Consider the following 17,203-nt stretch of genomic DNA (forward strand, 5'->3'; position numbering starts at 1 on the left):
TGGATCATCACAAGATGGATTGCACGCCGCTGACGACACGAGTGCCCCCTTGGTAGTACAGGTAAAAAGCCACAGTGCTTTTCATTTAATCCTGCGTACCATGGTCATTGACCACTTATTCCTATAACACTGGTCTGGGTTTGTGATACTGTAATTTAGTGAGGGTCTGGCTGACTCCACATTTGTCCCACCAGTTGTCAATCAACTTCATTGGGGGCACTCCAACGTTGTTAAGGTTAACCCTTTGTGGACCTACATTACACTGGATGTCCAACAAGGACTGGTCTCAATTTAGAGCATCACACTCATTCTGTTTCTATGTGATACCGACTTCGCAGTCTGCCGCCTGCCCTGACCCTTTGCCTGGCTTACCGACTACGGATCCTCTAACAGGACTCTGTCCCTGGGCTCTGGACTGTTAATTGGCATCCATACCTCAGCCCTGCGGGTCCACTTCCTGATCGGAGATGAGTCCCATCACACTATCATAGTGTCAGGCCCGGAGGGATCCGAATCCACAAAACCTGCTCTTTAGGGCAGGAGCTCTAGTAGTGAACTAAACCAGCTGCTGGATAGCTCTCTTGCCTCAGTACACTCCGCCTTCTCACACCTGCTACCACTCAGCCTCCTGGATATACCACCTGGCTTCCTTGAAAAGCTGACTGGTTCCTCTTCCTGGTTGCTACATCAGTGGTGTTTGTCCCATTGTATCCAGTCTTGGTTTTGGAACATTAATGATTCATTCAACCTGCTACCTGAACAGTCTTGTCCTCAGCCTGCTCTGGCCACAGCCTGTTAACATCGCTCCTGCTTTCAGCCTCCACTGACCCTCAGCCTGTCTGACCTTTGTTTCTGCCTTGTCCATTTGTACTGTGTTTTCCGGACAATCCTCCATGACACCTGTCATCAACAACCTAACACCTGTCATCAACGAGCTCTGTGATACATCGAACGTCTCTATGGCCATGCTCCAGTCAGTCCAGTCTTGCCTTCTCCAGCCAACGGATCCGCTCTCTGCCTGAGAGCCCACCATCACCTGGTGCCTTATATGGTGATCTGGTCATGACATAGATTCCGCTGGTCACAGTCATGACCTCTATCCCACAAGCTATCGGAATTAATGGAAAAAATGGCAGAAGACCTCATATATCATGATTGTCCTATCAAGCTCTTGCCTGGATTCCATGTGGCCACATTCATCTGTCTGAATCTGAACTTAAGGTACTGCAGGAATACATGGTTATTTGGCGGGGATCACATATTTTCTCTCTTTCTGCAGAGGGTTACAATTGTAAGATAATCTCTTTCTGTTTCTATACATATTATTTCAGTGTCTATGACTCCGTTACAAACTTTGGTAAATATACGATCAAGATAATCCGTCCATTTGTAAGTATCCAATACTTTATCGTACCTATTTATATACCCAGCTCATGGTAGTAATCATGTTATAGAAACCATAGTTAGTTGATAAATATTCCAAATCTGTTGTAGAACCAGCTGTGGAACCGTTATCCAAGGAAAGGATTAAATGCATCTTTAATTGTCACCACTGCAATACTTTGCGACTGCCTGCCTGCTCTGAATACAGTAAGTGTTCCCGTACATATAGCTGTGACCCCCTGCTCTGAATACAGTAAGTGTTCCCGTACATATAGCTGTGACCCCCTGCTCTGAATACAGTAAGTGCTCCCGTACATATAGCTGTGACTCCCTGCTCTGAATACAGTAAGTGTTCCCGTACATATAGCTGTGACCCCCTGCTCTGAATACAGTAAGTGTTCCCATACATATAGCTGTGACTCCCTGCTCTGAATACAGTAAGTGTTCCCGTACATATAGCTGTGACTCCCTGCTCTGAATACAGTAAGTGTTCCCGTACATATAGCTGTGACTCCCTGCTCTGAATACAGTAAGTGCTCCCGTGCATATAGCTGTGACTCCCTGCTCTGAATACAGTAAGTGTTCCCGTACATATAGCTGTGACTCCCTGCTCTGAATACAGTAAGTGTTCCCGTACATATAGCTGTGACTCCCTGCTCTGAATACAGTAAGTGCTCCCGTGCATATAGTCTCTGCTATATTTCTAATTCTAAGATCATTGCTTTTTAAGATTTTAAGACATTTATTTCTTCATTTCATCTTCAGCTTCAGTTGCTAGTTGAGAAATGTCTACATTTTGGGCTCAGGTTCTGTTGTTCTCTCCCCTAGGAGATCATTTCCAGCTTAACCTCTGCGACTGAATACCTGGACTAACATTCTGATTAATTTCTTCACACAGGTACAACTTAAATCTAATGAACCACTGCTTGGTACGTCTAACTAGAATAGGCAAACCCCTCCCTTAATTATTAGTCAAGGGAATGTGTTTAGAGTATTTAAGTGAGTCTATCTTGGCTGTGTAAATGCACAAATATACCGTTTTTTCTTTCAGAAGTAACATTTTGTCACTGTTTAACCTCCCCTCACAACAATGAAACAAGCCCCAGTCACACTCACAGTTTTGTATACTTTTGTTATTTCCCAGCATGGCATTACGCATACACACACACGTGTGAAAATAGTGATTATTTAGATAATAGTTACTAACATTAAGGATGGCGTTTTCTGGTGTACCTTTTCTTTCCTTCGCACCTTCCCACTGTGTGTGTGTGTGAGAGTGAGTGTGTATATGAGAGTCAGTGAGTGTGTGTTGTGTGTGTGTGTGTGTCACTGTTTCACTTGAATTTGTTTTGAGAAAGGTCGATTCACCTCAAATCTCCTGCAAGTGTCACATGATTGCTGTTTTTATTCAGACGGTATGCTCTAATTCTGGGAGACAGGTATAGCGGTGTCAGCATGGGACAGCAATCTCCCTATTAAAAAACAGTTGAATGTAATATATATATATATATATATATATATATATATATATACAGTGTTCGACAAACCTATACATTTGCTCGCCCCGGGCGAGTGGATTTAACATCGTGGCGAGCTCCTATTGGCCCAAGCAGCACACGTTTGGTACTAGGTGGCGAGTAGATTTTTTTTGTGTGGCGAGTAGATTTTTTGGTGATTTGTCGACCACTGTATATATATATATATATATATATATATATATATATATATATATATACACACACACATCAAGTTTATACATATAACATATATTATATAGAATCCTTAATGCTACGATATTTCACTAAATACTGGACACCGCTACTTCAACCGTATAGAAAAACTAATTAGCAAAAATATTGGCCGCCTTGCATTGCAGGGACACCTCGTCCAATGAAGGGACTGTGTAAATTAAGAGTATTTTGGGGTAGTGTTGGGGGCTCTCGGGTGCTATAGTCTCTGCTATATTTCTAATTCTAAGATTATTGATTTTTAAGGTTCTTTTAAGACATTTATTCCTTCATTTTATCTTCAGCTTCAGTTGGTAGTTGAAGAGATTCCTGCATTTTGGGCTCAGGTTCTGTTCTCTCCCCCTAGGAGATCATTTCCAGTCTAATCTCTGTGACTGCTTTGTGGAGCTCTGTCTGATATGTTCAGGTGATACTTGTGAGCAGATCCTCCACATCTCTCCTAGATACTCCTGTCTCCTCTTCTTTCTCCAGGTCAGAGTCTGGGGATACGTGGGGAGATAGAAGCAAGGAGCCGCCATTTTCACGCTCCGCCACGGGGCCAACCGCCTATGGATTTTTAAGGTTCTTTTAAGACATTTATTCCTTCATTTTATCTTCAGCTTCAGTTGGTAGTTGAAGAGATTCCTGCATTTTGGGCTCAGGTTCTGTTCTCTCCCCCTAGGAGATCATTTCTAGTCTAATCTCTGTGACTGCTTTGTGGAGCTCTGTCTGATATGTTCAGGTGATACTTGTGAGCAGATCCTCCACATCTCTCCTAGATACTCCTGTCTCCTCTTCTTTCTCCAGGTCAGAGTCTGGGGATACGTGGGGAGATAGAAGCAAGGAGCCGCCATTTTCACGCTCCGCCACGGGGCCAACCGCCTTTGTGCAAAAATCGGAATACCTCCTGCCAGGCCATTCTTCTGTTTTTCCGAGGCATCCCGCTGGAGTGTGTGAGTGTTGCAATCACTTTCTGAGATATTTTAGTGGGTTTTGGGTGCAATCTCTTCCGTAGCATGTTTTGGGTCCACAGAGCTACAGTACTTCTTCGCCCGTCCGTGTGCTTCAGCATTGGCATGCGTCCCCCCAAATTTCTGCTTCTGATACAAATTATATGTACTGTCTATGGTTGTGCTACAAAGTCACATCCTTCTGGAATTAAACCTTAACCTCATCAAGCAAACTCTTGGAAGGATAATACATGTAGATTATAGGCCTCTGGTGTTTGGGGTGTTGCCACCCTGGTTAGAATGTCCATTAGAAGTCATGAAATGAATTGACTTGATCCTCTTGGCTGCCAGGAAGTGTATTATAAATAATGGGCTCTGTAAGAAAGCTTCACCTACCTCTCAGCTAAATACTCATACAATCACTTATCCCAATGGATAAATGGAAGGCCAGACTGAATTTAGATAAGTGGGCATGTGTGGATATGGGGAAATGGCCTCCATATACTGAGGTTATCCATACCAGGTGGCATTTTAGGGAATAGTAGAATAGAATTTGGCTGTGTAACATTTCAAGTGTCACCAATAAAGAGTCTGTGGAGTTAATACTTGAGTTATCATCATCTGTGTATCTTTAAACATGAACATGGATGCATACAGAATACCTGGACTAACATTCTGATTCATTTCTTCACACAGGTACGTCTAACTAGAATTCTTCTATCAACTTAACCCCCATTGCAACAGAACTTAAATTTAATGAACCAATGCTTGGTACGTCTAACTAGAATAGGCAGACCCCTCCCTTAATTATTAGCCAAGTGAATGTGTTTAGAGTATTTAAGTGAGTCTATCTTGGCTGTGTCATATTGTATGGCTGTGTAAATGCACAATTACATCGTATTTTGTTTCAGAAGTAACATTTTGTCACTGTTTAACCTCCGCTCACAACAATGAAACAAGCCCCAGTCACACACAGTCTTGTTATTCCCCAGCATGGAATTACGCACACACACACACACACACACACACACACACACACACACACACACACACACACACACACACACACACACACACACACACACACACACACACACACACACGTGCAAATAGTGATTGTTATTTAGATAATAGTTACTAACAGTAAGGATGGTGTTTTCTGTGTGTACCTTTTCTTTCCTCCGCACCTTCCCGCTGTGTGTGAGTGTGTGTGTGTGTGTGAGAGTGAGTGTGTGTATGAGAGTGAGTGTGTGTGTCACTGTTTCACTTGAATTTGTTTTGAGAAAGGTCGATTCACCTCAAATCTCCTGCAAGTGTCACATGATTGCTGTTTTTATTCAGATGGTATACTCAATACAAACAGTCTTTGTGAGACATCGGCGACCAGCCTAAGAATCCTCTCTGGTGTCCATCTGTATTTCCAGCTTTATAGCCGAAATCCACCGCCGAGGAAAGATCTGGCAAACCCATGGTGCAGGTAGTATAGGCAAATGTGTTTATCTACTATATATTTCTGAAAGCACTGTATGTCTGCATGGCCTGTGTCCCTAGCGGCAATCTCATTGGTCCCTTGGCCCGCCCGCCCCCGCACACCTCTCATTGGCCTGAGGCGGAGTGACGGGCCAAAGGACACACACACACACACACACCTCTCTCTCTGTCCTCTCCCCCCCCATCACACTCACCTCCCTCTCCACTCACATCCCGCTCCACTCACCTCCCTCTCCACTCACCTCCCTCCCCGGCGCGGGGACAGGCAGTGGGCAGGGCAGCCTGCCGCTGCCTCCACTCACCTCCCCGGCGCGGGGACAGGCAGTGGGCAGGGCAGCCTGCCTCCACTCACCTCCTGCTCCCTCCACTCACCTCCCGCTCCCTCCACTCACCTCCCCAGCGCGGGGACAGGCAGTGGGCAGGGCAGCCTGCCGCTGCCTCCACTCACCTCCCGCTCCCTCCACTCACCTCCCGCTCCCTCCACTCACCTCCCGCTCCCTCCACTCACCTCCCCGGCGCGGGGACAGGCAGTGGGCAGGGCAGCCTGCCGCTGCCTCCACTCACCTCCCGCTCCCTCCACTCACCTCCCCGGCACGGAGGCTGCCCTGCCCACTGCCTCCACTCACCTCCCGCTCCCTCCACTCACCTCCCGCTCCCTCCACTCACCTCCCACTCACCTCCCTGGCGCGGGGACAGGCATAGGCCAGGGCAGCCTACCGCTGCCACGCGGCACCTAAGATTGCGGCGGACGGAAGGACCCCTTCCTCCCTCGCGGACTAACTATCATGGCGGCGGCCAGAAGGAGAGGTGAGTGTGTGTGTGTGTGTGTGTCACAGCGTGACAGTGTGTGGGACACTGTGTGTGTGTCTGTGTGCGTGTGTGTGTGTGTTACACTGTGTCTCAGACACTGTAGAGTGTGAACCGGAGCTACACATGGCGGGGGGGTCAGGAGCGGAGAAAGATACAGGGGGAGTGGAGAGGAGGGACCCGTCAATTTAAAGCAAAACAACCCCCCTCCTGTCCACTGCCCCCCCCCTCCTGTCCACTGTCACCCCCCCTCCTGTCCACTGTCACCCCCCCTCCTGTCCACTGTCACCCCCCCTCCTGTCCACTGTCACCCCCCCTCCTGTCCACTCTCCCCCCCCTCCTGTCCACTCCCCCCCCCCCTGTCCACTCTCCCCCCCCTCCTGTCCACTCTCCCCCCCCTCCCATCCCCTCCTGTCCACTCTCCCCCCCTTCCCATCCCCTCTTGTCCACTGTCCTTTCCACTGTCCCCCCCCGCCTGTCCACTCTCCCCCCCCGCCTGTCCACTGTCCCCCCCCTCCTCTCCCCTCGGCCACTGTCCCCCCCTCCCCCCGGCCACTGTCCCCCCTCCCCCCGGCCACTGTCCTCCCCCTCCCCCCGGCCACTGTCCCCCCCTCCCCCCAGCCACTGTCCCCCCCTCCTGTCCACTGTCCCCCCCCCCATCCCTCATTTTCCCCCGTCCCCCTCCCCTGCTTTTCCCCCCCTCTCCCCCCCCCCCCCTTTTCCTAGCGCTAAATGTAACTCACGGGCAACGCCGGGTCTCTCAGCTAGTATGGACATAAAAGGCACAAACACATACGCACTCGCAGTGTAACAGGTTACAATTCACATTGAGTTAGAGGTTTATACTCTTTTCAGAGTGCTGAAATCTCACCACCGCCCGCCAACCCGGGAATCGCGACCGCTTGTGACGTCGCATCCGGCAGCACTGATTCTGGGAGACAGGTATAGCAGGATCAGCATGGGACAGCAGGAAACCCCATCTGGGCCCTCTGCGTTTCACTGCATCAGCTTCCTCAGGAGTCTCATAATGGGAGGTGCCCTATATACCACCTATCCTAATCTAATTAAAATGCTAACAGGTGAATACACTTAGGGCAGTGGGAAGGCAATCTCCCTATTAAAAAACAATTGAATGTAATATATATATATATACACACACACACATCAAGTTTATACATATAACATATATTATATAGAATCCTTAACGCTAAGATATGTCACTAAATACTGGACACCGCTACTTCAACCGTATAGAAAAACTAATTAGCACAAATATGTGCCGCCTTGCATTGCCTCTAAGGAGAGGCCAATCTGCAGGGACACCTCGTCCAATGAAGGGACTGTGTAAATGAAGAGTATTTTGGGGTAGTGTTGGGGGCTCTCGGGTGCTATAGTCTCTGCTATATTTCTAATTCTAAGATCATTGATTTTTAAGGTTCTTTTAAGACATGTATTCCTTCATTTTATCTTCAGCTTCAGTTGGTAGTTGAAGAGATTCCTGCATTTTGGGCTCAGGTTCTGTTGTTCTCTCCCCCGAGGAGATCATTTCCAGTCTAATCTCTGTGACTGCTTTGTGGAGCTCTGTCTGATATGTTCAGGTGATACTTGTGAGCAGATCCTCCACATCTCTCCTAGATACTCCTGTCTCCTCTTCTTTCTCCAGGTGAGAGTCTGAGGACACGTGGAGAGATCGATGCAAGGAGCCGCCATTTTCACGCTCCGCCACGGGGTGTAACGCCTTTGTACAAAAATCGGAATACCTCCTGCCAGGCCATTCTTCTGTTTTTCCGAGGCGTCCCGCTGGAGTGTGTGAGTGTTGTAATCACTTTCTGAGATATTTTTAGTGGGTTTTGGGCGCAATCTCTTCCGTAGCATGTTTTGGGTCCACAGTACTTCTTCGCTCCTCCGTGTGCTTCAGCATTGATATGCGTCCCCCCAAATGTCTGCTTCTGATGCAAATTATATGCACTGTCTATGGTAGTGGTACAAAGTCACATCCTTCTGGAATTAAACCTTTAACCTCATCAAGCAAACTCTTGGAAGGATAATACATGTAGATTATAGGCCTCTGGTGTTTGGGGTGTTGCCACCCTGGTTAGAATGACCATTAGAAGTCATGAAATGAATTGACTTGATCCTCTTGGCTGCCAGGAAGTGTATTATAAATAACGGGTTCTGTAAGGAAGCTTCTCCTACCTCTCAACTAAATACACACATACAATGAATAAATGGAAGGCCAGACTGAATTTAGATAAGTAGGCATGTGTGGATATGGGGAAATGGCCTCCATATACTGAGGTTATATCCATACCAGGTATAATATTAGAGAATAGTAAAATAGAATTTGGCTGTGTAACATCTCAAGTGTCACATATAAAGTGTCTGTGGAGTTAATACTGGAGTTATCATCATATATTTTCTATATCTTTTAATATCTTTAAACATGGATGCATACTGAATACCTGGACTAACATTCTGATTCATTTCTTCACACAGGTACGTCTAACTAGAATTCTTCTATCAACTTAACCCCCACTAACCCCCCAACTTAACCCCCCTTAAATCTAATGAACCACTGCTTGGTACGTCTAACTAGAATAGGCAGACCCCTCCCTTAATTATTAGCCAAGTGAATGTGTTTAGAGTATTTAAGTGAGTCTATCTTGGCTGTGTCATATTGTATGGCTGTGTAAATGTACAAATATACAGTTTTTTGTTTCAGAAGTAACATTTTGTCACTGAACAACCCCCAGTCACACACAGTCTTGTATACCTTTGTTATTCCCCAGCATGGAATTACGCACACACACACACACACACACACACACACACGTGCAAATAGTGATTGTTATTTAGATAATAGTTGCTAACAGTAAGGATGGTGTTTTCTGCTGTACCTTTTCTTTCCTCCGCACCTTCCCGCTGAGTGTGTGTGAGAGAGAGAATGTGTGTGTGAGAGTGAGTGTTTGCGTGTGTGTCACTGTTTCACTTGAATTTGTTTTGAGAAAGGTCATTTATTTCTTAATTTTATCTTCACCCTATATATTTTTATTAAATCACACACTATTCAATTTTAGACTTTCATGTATGTAGACTTTATTTTAGTTGTATACCCAATAAATGTTACGTTTTAATAGTCCCGGAGTGCATATAGATGCACTAGTTATGAGCTTCTAGTTAGAGAGATGGTGATAATACACCTTTCCCTCTAATTTCTGATATACATTTCATTTAGCTCATCTGATGCACCCAGTGCCAATCTAGGCACTTGTGGGCGCAATTCATATTTATTTATTACTTGAATTACTACCAGTGAGCAGTACATTTTGTTTGTGTTTTCAAATAATCCAAACAGAACTGTCCAAATATGTTCTTCAGATATTAGCAACACCAGCTGCTTTCTATGTCTGATAGAATTGTCTGATTATTAACATAATAACCCTTCTGGACTCGTATACCTGTATATGTAGAGACAAACAAGAGAAGCAGCATTACTTGTTATAAAATGTTAATCTATTAAAGAGACCATCATTTTCTTTATTTAATTCACAGAGGAGAAGAAAGAAATACGTTACAGAAGCGCGGACGTTCTATGAGCTCACATCATTAAACATACGTTTTTATCAGGCATGTGCCGGGTCTTGAAGCTACAGTGTATATACAAAGAATTATTACAACCAGCACGGAGACTGAGAAGGAGCAGACCCTGGAAAGCTACAATACAACCACAAATGTCCTTCCACTGATCACTTGTACTGTGTATTTGAAAATAAATGTCCATATTCCGTGGTTATGCCGACTTAGCTGAAACATTTGGTGCAATATTAGCCATGTGTAGGATTTTTAGTTGTGTGTCTCTCCTCAATACAGAGATTGTGTGCATTTATATGTGTGTGTAAGGGTTTTCATTTGCAGTTCTGCCTGTAATTCCCGGTATGTCATTCTTCCATTTGGTTGGAGAGTTTTTAAACAGTTTATTATCCAATGTTGAGGTTACTAAGTTATACATTGTAATAAAATATTTATTCTTTTCCAGGTGCCTTTAGAGTAGTTTCTAGCACATTTGTTGTAAATCTCATCACACATCCCCCCCAGATGTTTTACAGGTTTTGGGAATAATGGTTCTCTCCCACATCTGCTGGTTCTACCCTCTCATAAAGCCACTGGGGTCCCAAATCTCATACAGCCACTGGGGTCCCAAATCTCATAAAGCCACTGGGGTCCCAAATCTCATAAAGCCACTGGGGTCCCAAATCTCATACAGCCACTGGGGTCCCAAATCTCATACAGCCACTGGGGTCCCAAATCTCATACAGCCACTGGGGTCCCAAATCTCATACAGCCACTGGGGTCCCAAATCTCATACAGCCACTGGGGTCCCAAACGTTCTCCTTGGTCAATGGGAATGCCCCATGGGAATCCCCCCCCCAATCTGCTGTTGCTGCCGCCTCTCCTCCCCGGGAAGAAGACGAGCTCAGGGAAGAAGACCTCCCCAGCACGCGCAGCCTGAAACGGGCACCATAGCTCTAGACAGCTTCCCTCCTCCCCCTTGCCCCCTCATTGGCTCCCACCACGTGACGCGTCGCCGCTTGGGATCACGATCCTCGTGTATCCCCTGCTTGCTGATGCGCACAGTGTGCAGCGATTCTTGCAGTGAGGGGGGACTGGGACCGGCTCGGGAGGAACTCATGTCCGGTGAGGGCCGCGCACGCCGTCGGAAGCAGCAGGACCCAGGCTTTAGGCAGGTCTGCAACCCTGCCTTTCACCATTATCCCCAGCATACAGTGCTTCCACTGCAGCAAGGGATTCTGGGAAATTACATGCAAATGAGCACACAATGTGTTGTCACCTTTTGTCTGAAAAACCATTGTTACATGGAGCCCATATAATGTACAGTGATTTCTGCAGAGGATGCTAATTGGTCCTGGTCCACCAGGGGGTGCCATTACCTATAGAAACTACATGTCCATGAATGTCCAACACGTCCATTCACCAATCATTCTGCTGTGTGGATGTTACAGTTCCACAGCTGCACATATCCCAGTCACAGACCAGATAAAGCCATTACTTAAGTAATAATCCCAGAAGAACAGGGCATTACTGGCCAATAATGCCCTGGCTGGAAGAGTTGAAGGCCCGAGGCGAAGCCGAGGGACTTTAACCCAGCCAGTGCATTATTGGCCAGTAATGCCCTGTTCTGAGGGGATTATTACTATTATAGGCTAAATGTAGGCTTATTTATTTTAATTTTTCATAAAAAATATAAATGTTTGTAGTGATTTTTATCAACATGATTGTCTACATTCTTATGCTTTTACGGCAAGTTTATTAAAAAAATTGTACATATACACAGCCCGCTCTATATATACACACACACACACACACACTGCAGTCCCCCCTCTATACACACAAACACACACTCTGCAACCACCCCTATATACACAAACACACTCTGCAGTACCCCTTACACACTGTGCAGCCCCTCTACACCCACAAAACACACTGCAGACCTCCTCCACCCTCTACACTCACAAAACACAGCAGCCCCCCCTCTACACCTACAAAACACACAAATCAACAAAACAGGCTCTGCCACCTCTACATCCACAAAACACACACCAGCAGCCCCCCTTTACACCCACTGCAGCCCCCTGTATACCCACACACTGCAGACACAGACACAGACACACACACACACACACACAAAACACTCTGCACCCACCTCCAGTCACAAAACACACACTGAAGACACACACACTGCAGCTCCCCCTCTACAAGAACAAAACACACACAGCAGAAACACACCACCAAGACTCTGCTGCCCCCTCTACACCCACAAAACACACTGCAGACCTCCTCCACCCTCTACACTCACAAAACACAGCAGCCCCCCCTCTACACCTACAAAACACACAAATCAACAAAACAGGCTCTGCCACCTCTACATCCACAAAACACACACCAGCAGCCCCCCTTTACACCCACTGCAGCCCCCTGTATACCCACACACTGCAGACACAGACACAGACACACACACACACACACACACACAAAACACTCTGCACCCACCTCCAGTCACAAAACACACACTGAAGACACACACACTGCAGCTCCCCCTCTACAAGAACAAAACACACACAGCAGAAACACACCACCAAGACTCTGCTGCCCCCTCTACACCCACAAAACACACTGCAGACCTCCTCCACCCTCTACACTCACAAAACACAGCAGCCCCCCCTCTACACCTACAAAACACACAAATCAACAAAACAGGCTCTGCCACCTCTACATCCACAAAACACACACCAGCAGCCCCCCTTTACACCCACTGCAGCCCCCTGTATACCCACACACTGCAGACACAGACACAGACACACACACACACACACACACACAAAACACTCTGCACCCACCTCCAGTCACAAAACACACACTGAAGACACACACACTGCAGCTCCCCCTCTACAAGAACAAAACACACACAGCAGAAACACACCACCAAGACTCTGCTGCCCCCTCTAGGCAGTGGATATTCGCACTCAGTAGAAAATAAAATGGAAAAAATAAACATCCCTGCCAGAAATCGAACCCTGGTCCACTATGTGAATGGCCTGCTGCATAACCATTGAGCTATAAGACTTTCTGGTTTTTTCCTGGTGAATAAAGGCATAGAAACCTGTTCATAACAGCTCGGCTATTCGCACTCAGTTAAGTTCTACTGAGTGCGAATAGCCGTAAGGGGACAAGGGTTCGATTCCAGGCTGGGATGTTTACTGAGTGCGAATAGCCGTAAGGGGACAAGGGTTCGATTCCAGGCTGGGATGTTTACTGAGTGCGAATAGCCGTAAGGGGACAAGGGTTCGATTCCAGGCTGGGATGTTTACTGAGTGCGAATAGCCGTAAGGGGACAAGGGTTCGATTCCAGGCTGGGATGTTTACTGAGTGCGAATAGCCGTAAGGGGACAAGGGTTCGATTCCAGGCTGGGATGTTTACTGAGTGCGAATAGCCGTGCGGCTATTTGCACTCAACTGTGAATATCAACTGCCCCCCCTCTACACCCACAAACCCACACCAACAGAAGACACACAAATAAAACACTCTGCTGCCCCCTTTACACCCACAAAACACACTCAGCAGACACAAACCTTTCCCCTCACTCGCCTGTGCGGAGCTCTCTGCAGGCAGGGTGGGGGAGGAGTCAGTGCCTTGCTGGTAGCTTCTGTCCAATCACCTCCCCTGTCTAAGTGCAAATTTCACTCTTTGTGAATGAAACCTGAAAGCTGATTGGCTGAAAAACTTGACAAACTGCCATAAATTCTGGGCCATTACCGATTGGATAATGCCCAGAATTTTAACCAATCAGAGAGCAGGGATTTCAATAATGCCCTGAATTTGACTGCTTTAGGCTGCGGTCCCACTAACTACTACAGCGCAAGCCCCGCCCCCCGTTACTCCGGTCCCAGTTCCTACCTTGTCGCGCACCTTTCCTCAGCGGTGCGCGACAGGTTTTCAGGCAGGCAAGGGAATTTGAGTTTGGCATTCGCGACGGAGGCGTGGCCACGCCCCCCCCCCCCCGGCGGTTCAGCCAATGAGGGCGAACCAGCTGTGGGACGTCATGGCCACGCCCCCGCAAACTGACAGCCACGCACCCTCCCGTCGCAAATCTTCCCTCAGATCGCGGGGTAGCGCTGTGCACGGGCCGCCCCCCCCCCCCGGCCACGGTGCTGACTGGGGACTCAGCCTTAGCCTATAATGCTCCTTATTTACATCAGTCAAGTTGTTGCAAGTAAACCTGTGTGCGCAGGCTCTGTGTATTGCTTTTTAGGGCTGCGGGACTGACTATGTCACATGGTGCACTCAGTGCAATGGAAGTCTCTAGTACTTGGCCAGCTCAGCATATAGTATTTCATATAGAGTTTATTTCCTGGATTTCAGACAGGACGGTTTCAGGGCCAGGCCGGGTACAAAAACACCGACCCCAACCAGCATCTTTTGTTAACCTGAGAGGCAATCCCGGCAGAAATCACTTCCATAAAGGACAGGACACTGCGGCCCTCCAAAAACGTTAGGCAAGAGTCAAATAGGCATTGTAAGTCTTTTTAATGATCTAGACCAGGGGAGCGGAAACTTTTGAAGCTGCGCCCCCCCCCCCCCCCCCCTGTCTTCCCTTCCCCGGCTCTCGCGTCCCCTCACCTTGTATCCGCGTCAAATGATGCTGCGGGTTCGTGTGATGTCACGTGACCCGCAGCGTCATTTGAAGCATGTGACATCACGTCACATGGCGTTGCATGGCGACGCGTCACGCCGCCGGCTGAATCCCGGTAAGTGTAGTGTTGCAGGGGCCTCACGCGATCCCCCGGCATTTAATTAAGCCTCTGCCATCGCCCGCACCCTCCCCCAGAAAAATCACCTGCCCCCCCCAGTGTGCGCACCCCTGATCTGGACATCATGCATAACGTTTCCGGGAGATCTCACATACGTGTTTCCACCTGACGGCGAGATCTCCCCGGAAAGTTATGCAGGATGTCTAGATCCTGGCAGACTATGCGTGTTCCATCAGAAAATCCAGGAGGACTTTGATAGACTAACCTATGGTGCTACTAAGATAACTAAGAACAATCTAACCTTGAAAGAAAAAATCGCATTGCAAAACTTAGAGAAAGAAAAGGCTATTACATTCAAACAAGCAGATAAAGGGGGTGGGGGGGTAGTCATTATGGACACGGAATACTACAAGGGTGAAGCAGAGAGGATACTGTCGGATGACATCACCTATGCACGTCTGAAGACTAATCCCCACAGAGAATTCTGTGTAGAATTCCAAACTCTGCTAGACAGGGGCAGCTCAACAGGAGTCCTGAATGAAAAAGAATATGATTATCTAAATGTGAAATTCCCGGTTATGCCAATATTCTAATTTCTGCCCAAAATCCATAAGGACATTAAAGCACCACCAGGTAGACCCATTATCTCTGGGATAGGCTCGCTCACGTCTCGACTGTCGGAGTACATAGATCTATTTCTGCAGCCATACGTTGCGGAGATGCGGTCCTATCTCAGAGACACCACGCAAATTCTAAATATATTAGAACAGATAGATTGGCAAGAAGGCTATAAAATGCGCACCTGCGATGTGACTTCATTATACACGTCCATAAAACATGATGATGGAATTAAAGCCATCGAACGGACGCTAATAAATGATGCCACCGTTCACATAGAACAAAGACGCTTTATTTTAGAAAGTATTAATTTTATTCTTAAACACAACCTTTTTAATTTTGATGGAACATATTTTTTACAAAAGTGCGGAACAGCCATGGGTACAAAATTCGCACCGAGTTATGCCAACTTGTTCATGGACAGTTGGGAGACCGATACCATCTGGTCGGAACATGAATTCAGTGCGGATCTTGTGCTATGGCGGAGATACATCGATGATGTGTTTTTTATCTGGAGAGGCAACAATGAAACCTTAAATCACTTTCTGAATTACATTAACAATAATGAGAGGAACCTAGCTTTCACAACATGCATAGGGAATAATTCGGTAGACTTTTTAGATCTAACAATTTACATAGAAGATAATAGACTGAAGACTAAAACTTTCTTCAAAACAGTTGACTGCAATAATTACCTGCTTAACACTAGCTGCCACCATAAGAAATGGCTGAAAAACATACCCCCAGGACAGTTTCGCAGAATCAGGAGAAACTTTAGCGATGATCATGTTTATAGGGAACAATCCAATATTCTGAAGAACCGATTCATTGCAAAGAATTATGATAATGAAAAAATGGATACAGCAATAATAGATGTAGGGAAGCTTAAACGCAGCGACATTTTAAAAACCAATCCACCAAAACCTAGAGAGGAGTTTAATATTGCTTTCCTAACACAATATAGCCAAGATGCAGGGAGCATACAAAAGATCCTGAATAAACACTGGCATCTGCTACAGGGAGACCCCACCTTGAAAGAATACCTCCCAGAGAAACCCAAGGTTATCTATAAGAGGGCGGATAATATTAAAAGGAGGTTGGCACCAAGCCTCTTCCGGCCAGAAAGTAGGACAACAGGCCAGGACTTAAATTGGTTACAGAAAGTAAAAGGTTTCCACAGATGTAACACCTGTAAAGCCTGCAAACAGGGAACAAAAGAGAAAATTCAGTTTAGCTCTAAAGCAACAGGGGAACAGTTCAAAATTTCAAATTTCATCAACTGTAAATCTGAATTCGTAGTCTATCTACTAAATTGCCCCTGTGGACTCCAGTATGTAGGGCGTACCAGCCGACCATTACGGGTACGCATTCTGGAGCACCTAGGGAACATTAGGCGGAAACTTATGACACATAGTGTATCAAAACATTTTGCACTACACCACCAAGGAGATCCATCTGGCCTTGAATTTAGGGGCATTGAGGTAGTCCCACCACATTGAGGGGTGGAGACAGACTGACAACTTTATCAAGAAAAGAAACTTTTTGGATTTATAAATTGAAAAGCTTGGCCCCCATAGGCCTCAATGTAGAGATAGACATTGCAGCCTTCCTTTAAACACACACTGATCCGTTTTCAATCCCCAAATCCCATTTTTTTCCCCTACAATTTTGAATAGGAGTTCACGTCTTAAATATGAATCCACCACGAACCAGTCCTTGAAGACCAAATTGACGCATACCACCGTGGCAACTAATGAACAATATCATTTTTATAAATTGTATTGAAATAATATCTATTTTTGTCCAACTAGTTATTAATGTTCGAGTTCCCTAAAATCTATATTTTTTAGTTTTTCTAGTTATTTTAGAATTGTTTTATATTTGTCTAAATGTGTATAA

The 17,203-nt window shown here is 46.3% G+C and overlaps 2 protein-coding genes across 5 annotated transcripts in view; both read left to right on the forward strand.

Moving 5' to 3' along the window:
* The first annotated feature begins 674 nt into the window (after positions 1-674).
* LOC142467263 (uncharacterized) lies at positions 675-10,724 on the forward strand. Of its 4 annotated transcripts, none has more exons than XM_075572738.1 (12): positions 675-1,221; positions 1,332-1,389; positions 1,495-1,590; positions 2,212-2,281; positions 3,603-3,692; positions 3,918-4,063; positions 4,757-4,831; positions 5,402-5,537; positions 7,214-7,437; positions 8,022-8,167; positions 8,855-8,940; positions 9,911-10,724. In XM_075572738.1, exons 7-11 carry the CDS (start codon positions 4,825-4,827, stop codon positions 8,885-8,887), a joined length of 546 nt encoding a protein of 181 aa, XP_075428853.1. In that variant the 5' UTR covers positions 675-1,221; positions 1,332-1,389; positions 1,495-1,590; positions 2,212-2,281; positions 3,603-3,692; positions 3,918-4,063; positions 4,757-4,824; the 3' UTR covers positions 8,888-8,940; positions 9,911-10,724. The 4 variants fall into 4 exon arrangements, with proteins under 4 accessions (XP_075428853.1, XP_075428854.1, XP_075428852.1 ...); XM_075572739.1 differs by having other exon boundaries at positions 7,214-7,300; XM_075572737.1 differs by lacking the exon at positions 8,855-8,940.
* LOC142467265 (uncharacterized) overlaps positions 8,190-17,203 on the forward strand; it is a 221,504-nt gene continuing 212,490 nt past the window's right edge. The window contains exon 1 of the mRNA XM_075572744.1: positions 8,190-8,854. The gene's annotated coding sequence lies outside the window, so the exon portion shown is untranslated. The remainder of the gene's footprint in view (positions 8,855-17,203) is intronic.

This window comes from Ascaphus truei, chromosome 16 (genome assembly GCF_040206685.1).
Source record: "Ascaphus truei isolate aAscTru1 chromosome 16, aAscTru1.hap1, whole genome shotgun sequence".
Classification (NCBI taxonomy): Eukaryota; Metazoa; Chordata; class Amphibia; order Anura; family Ascaphidae; genus Ascaphus; species Ascaphus truei.

Excerpts from the sequence above, each read along its gene's own strand:
- LOC142467263 (XM_075572737.1), top strand. Across the intron at positions 5,538-7,213 it reads CTGGCAAACCCATGGTGCAG|AGTGCTGAAATCTCACCACC; the intron begins GTAGTATAGGCA and ends TACTCTTTTCAG. Across the intron at positions 8,168-9,910 it reads GAGGCGTCCCGCTGGAGTGT|AGGAGAAGAAAGAAATACGT; the intron begins GTGAGTGTTGTA and ends TTTAATTCACAG.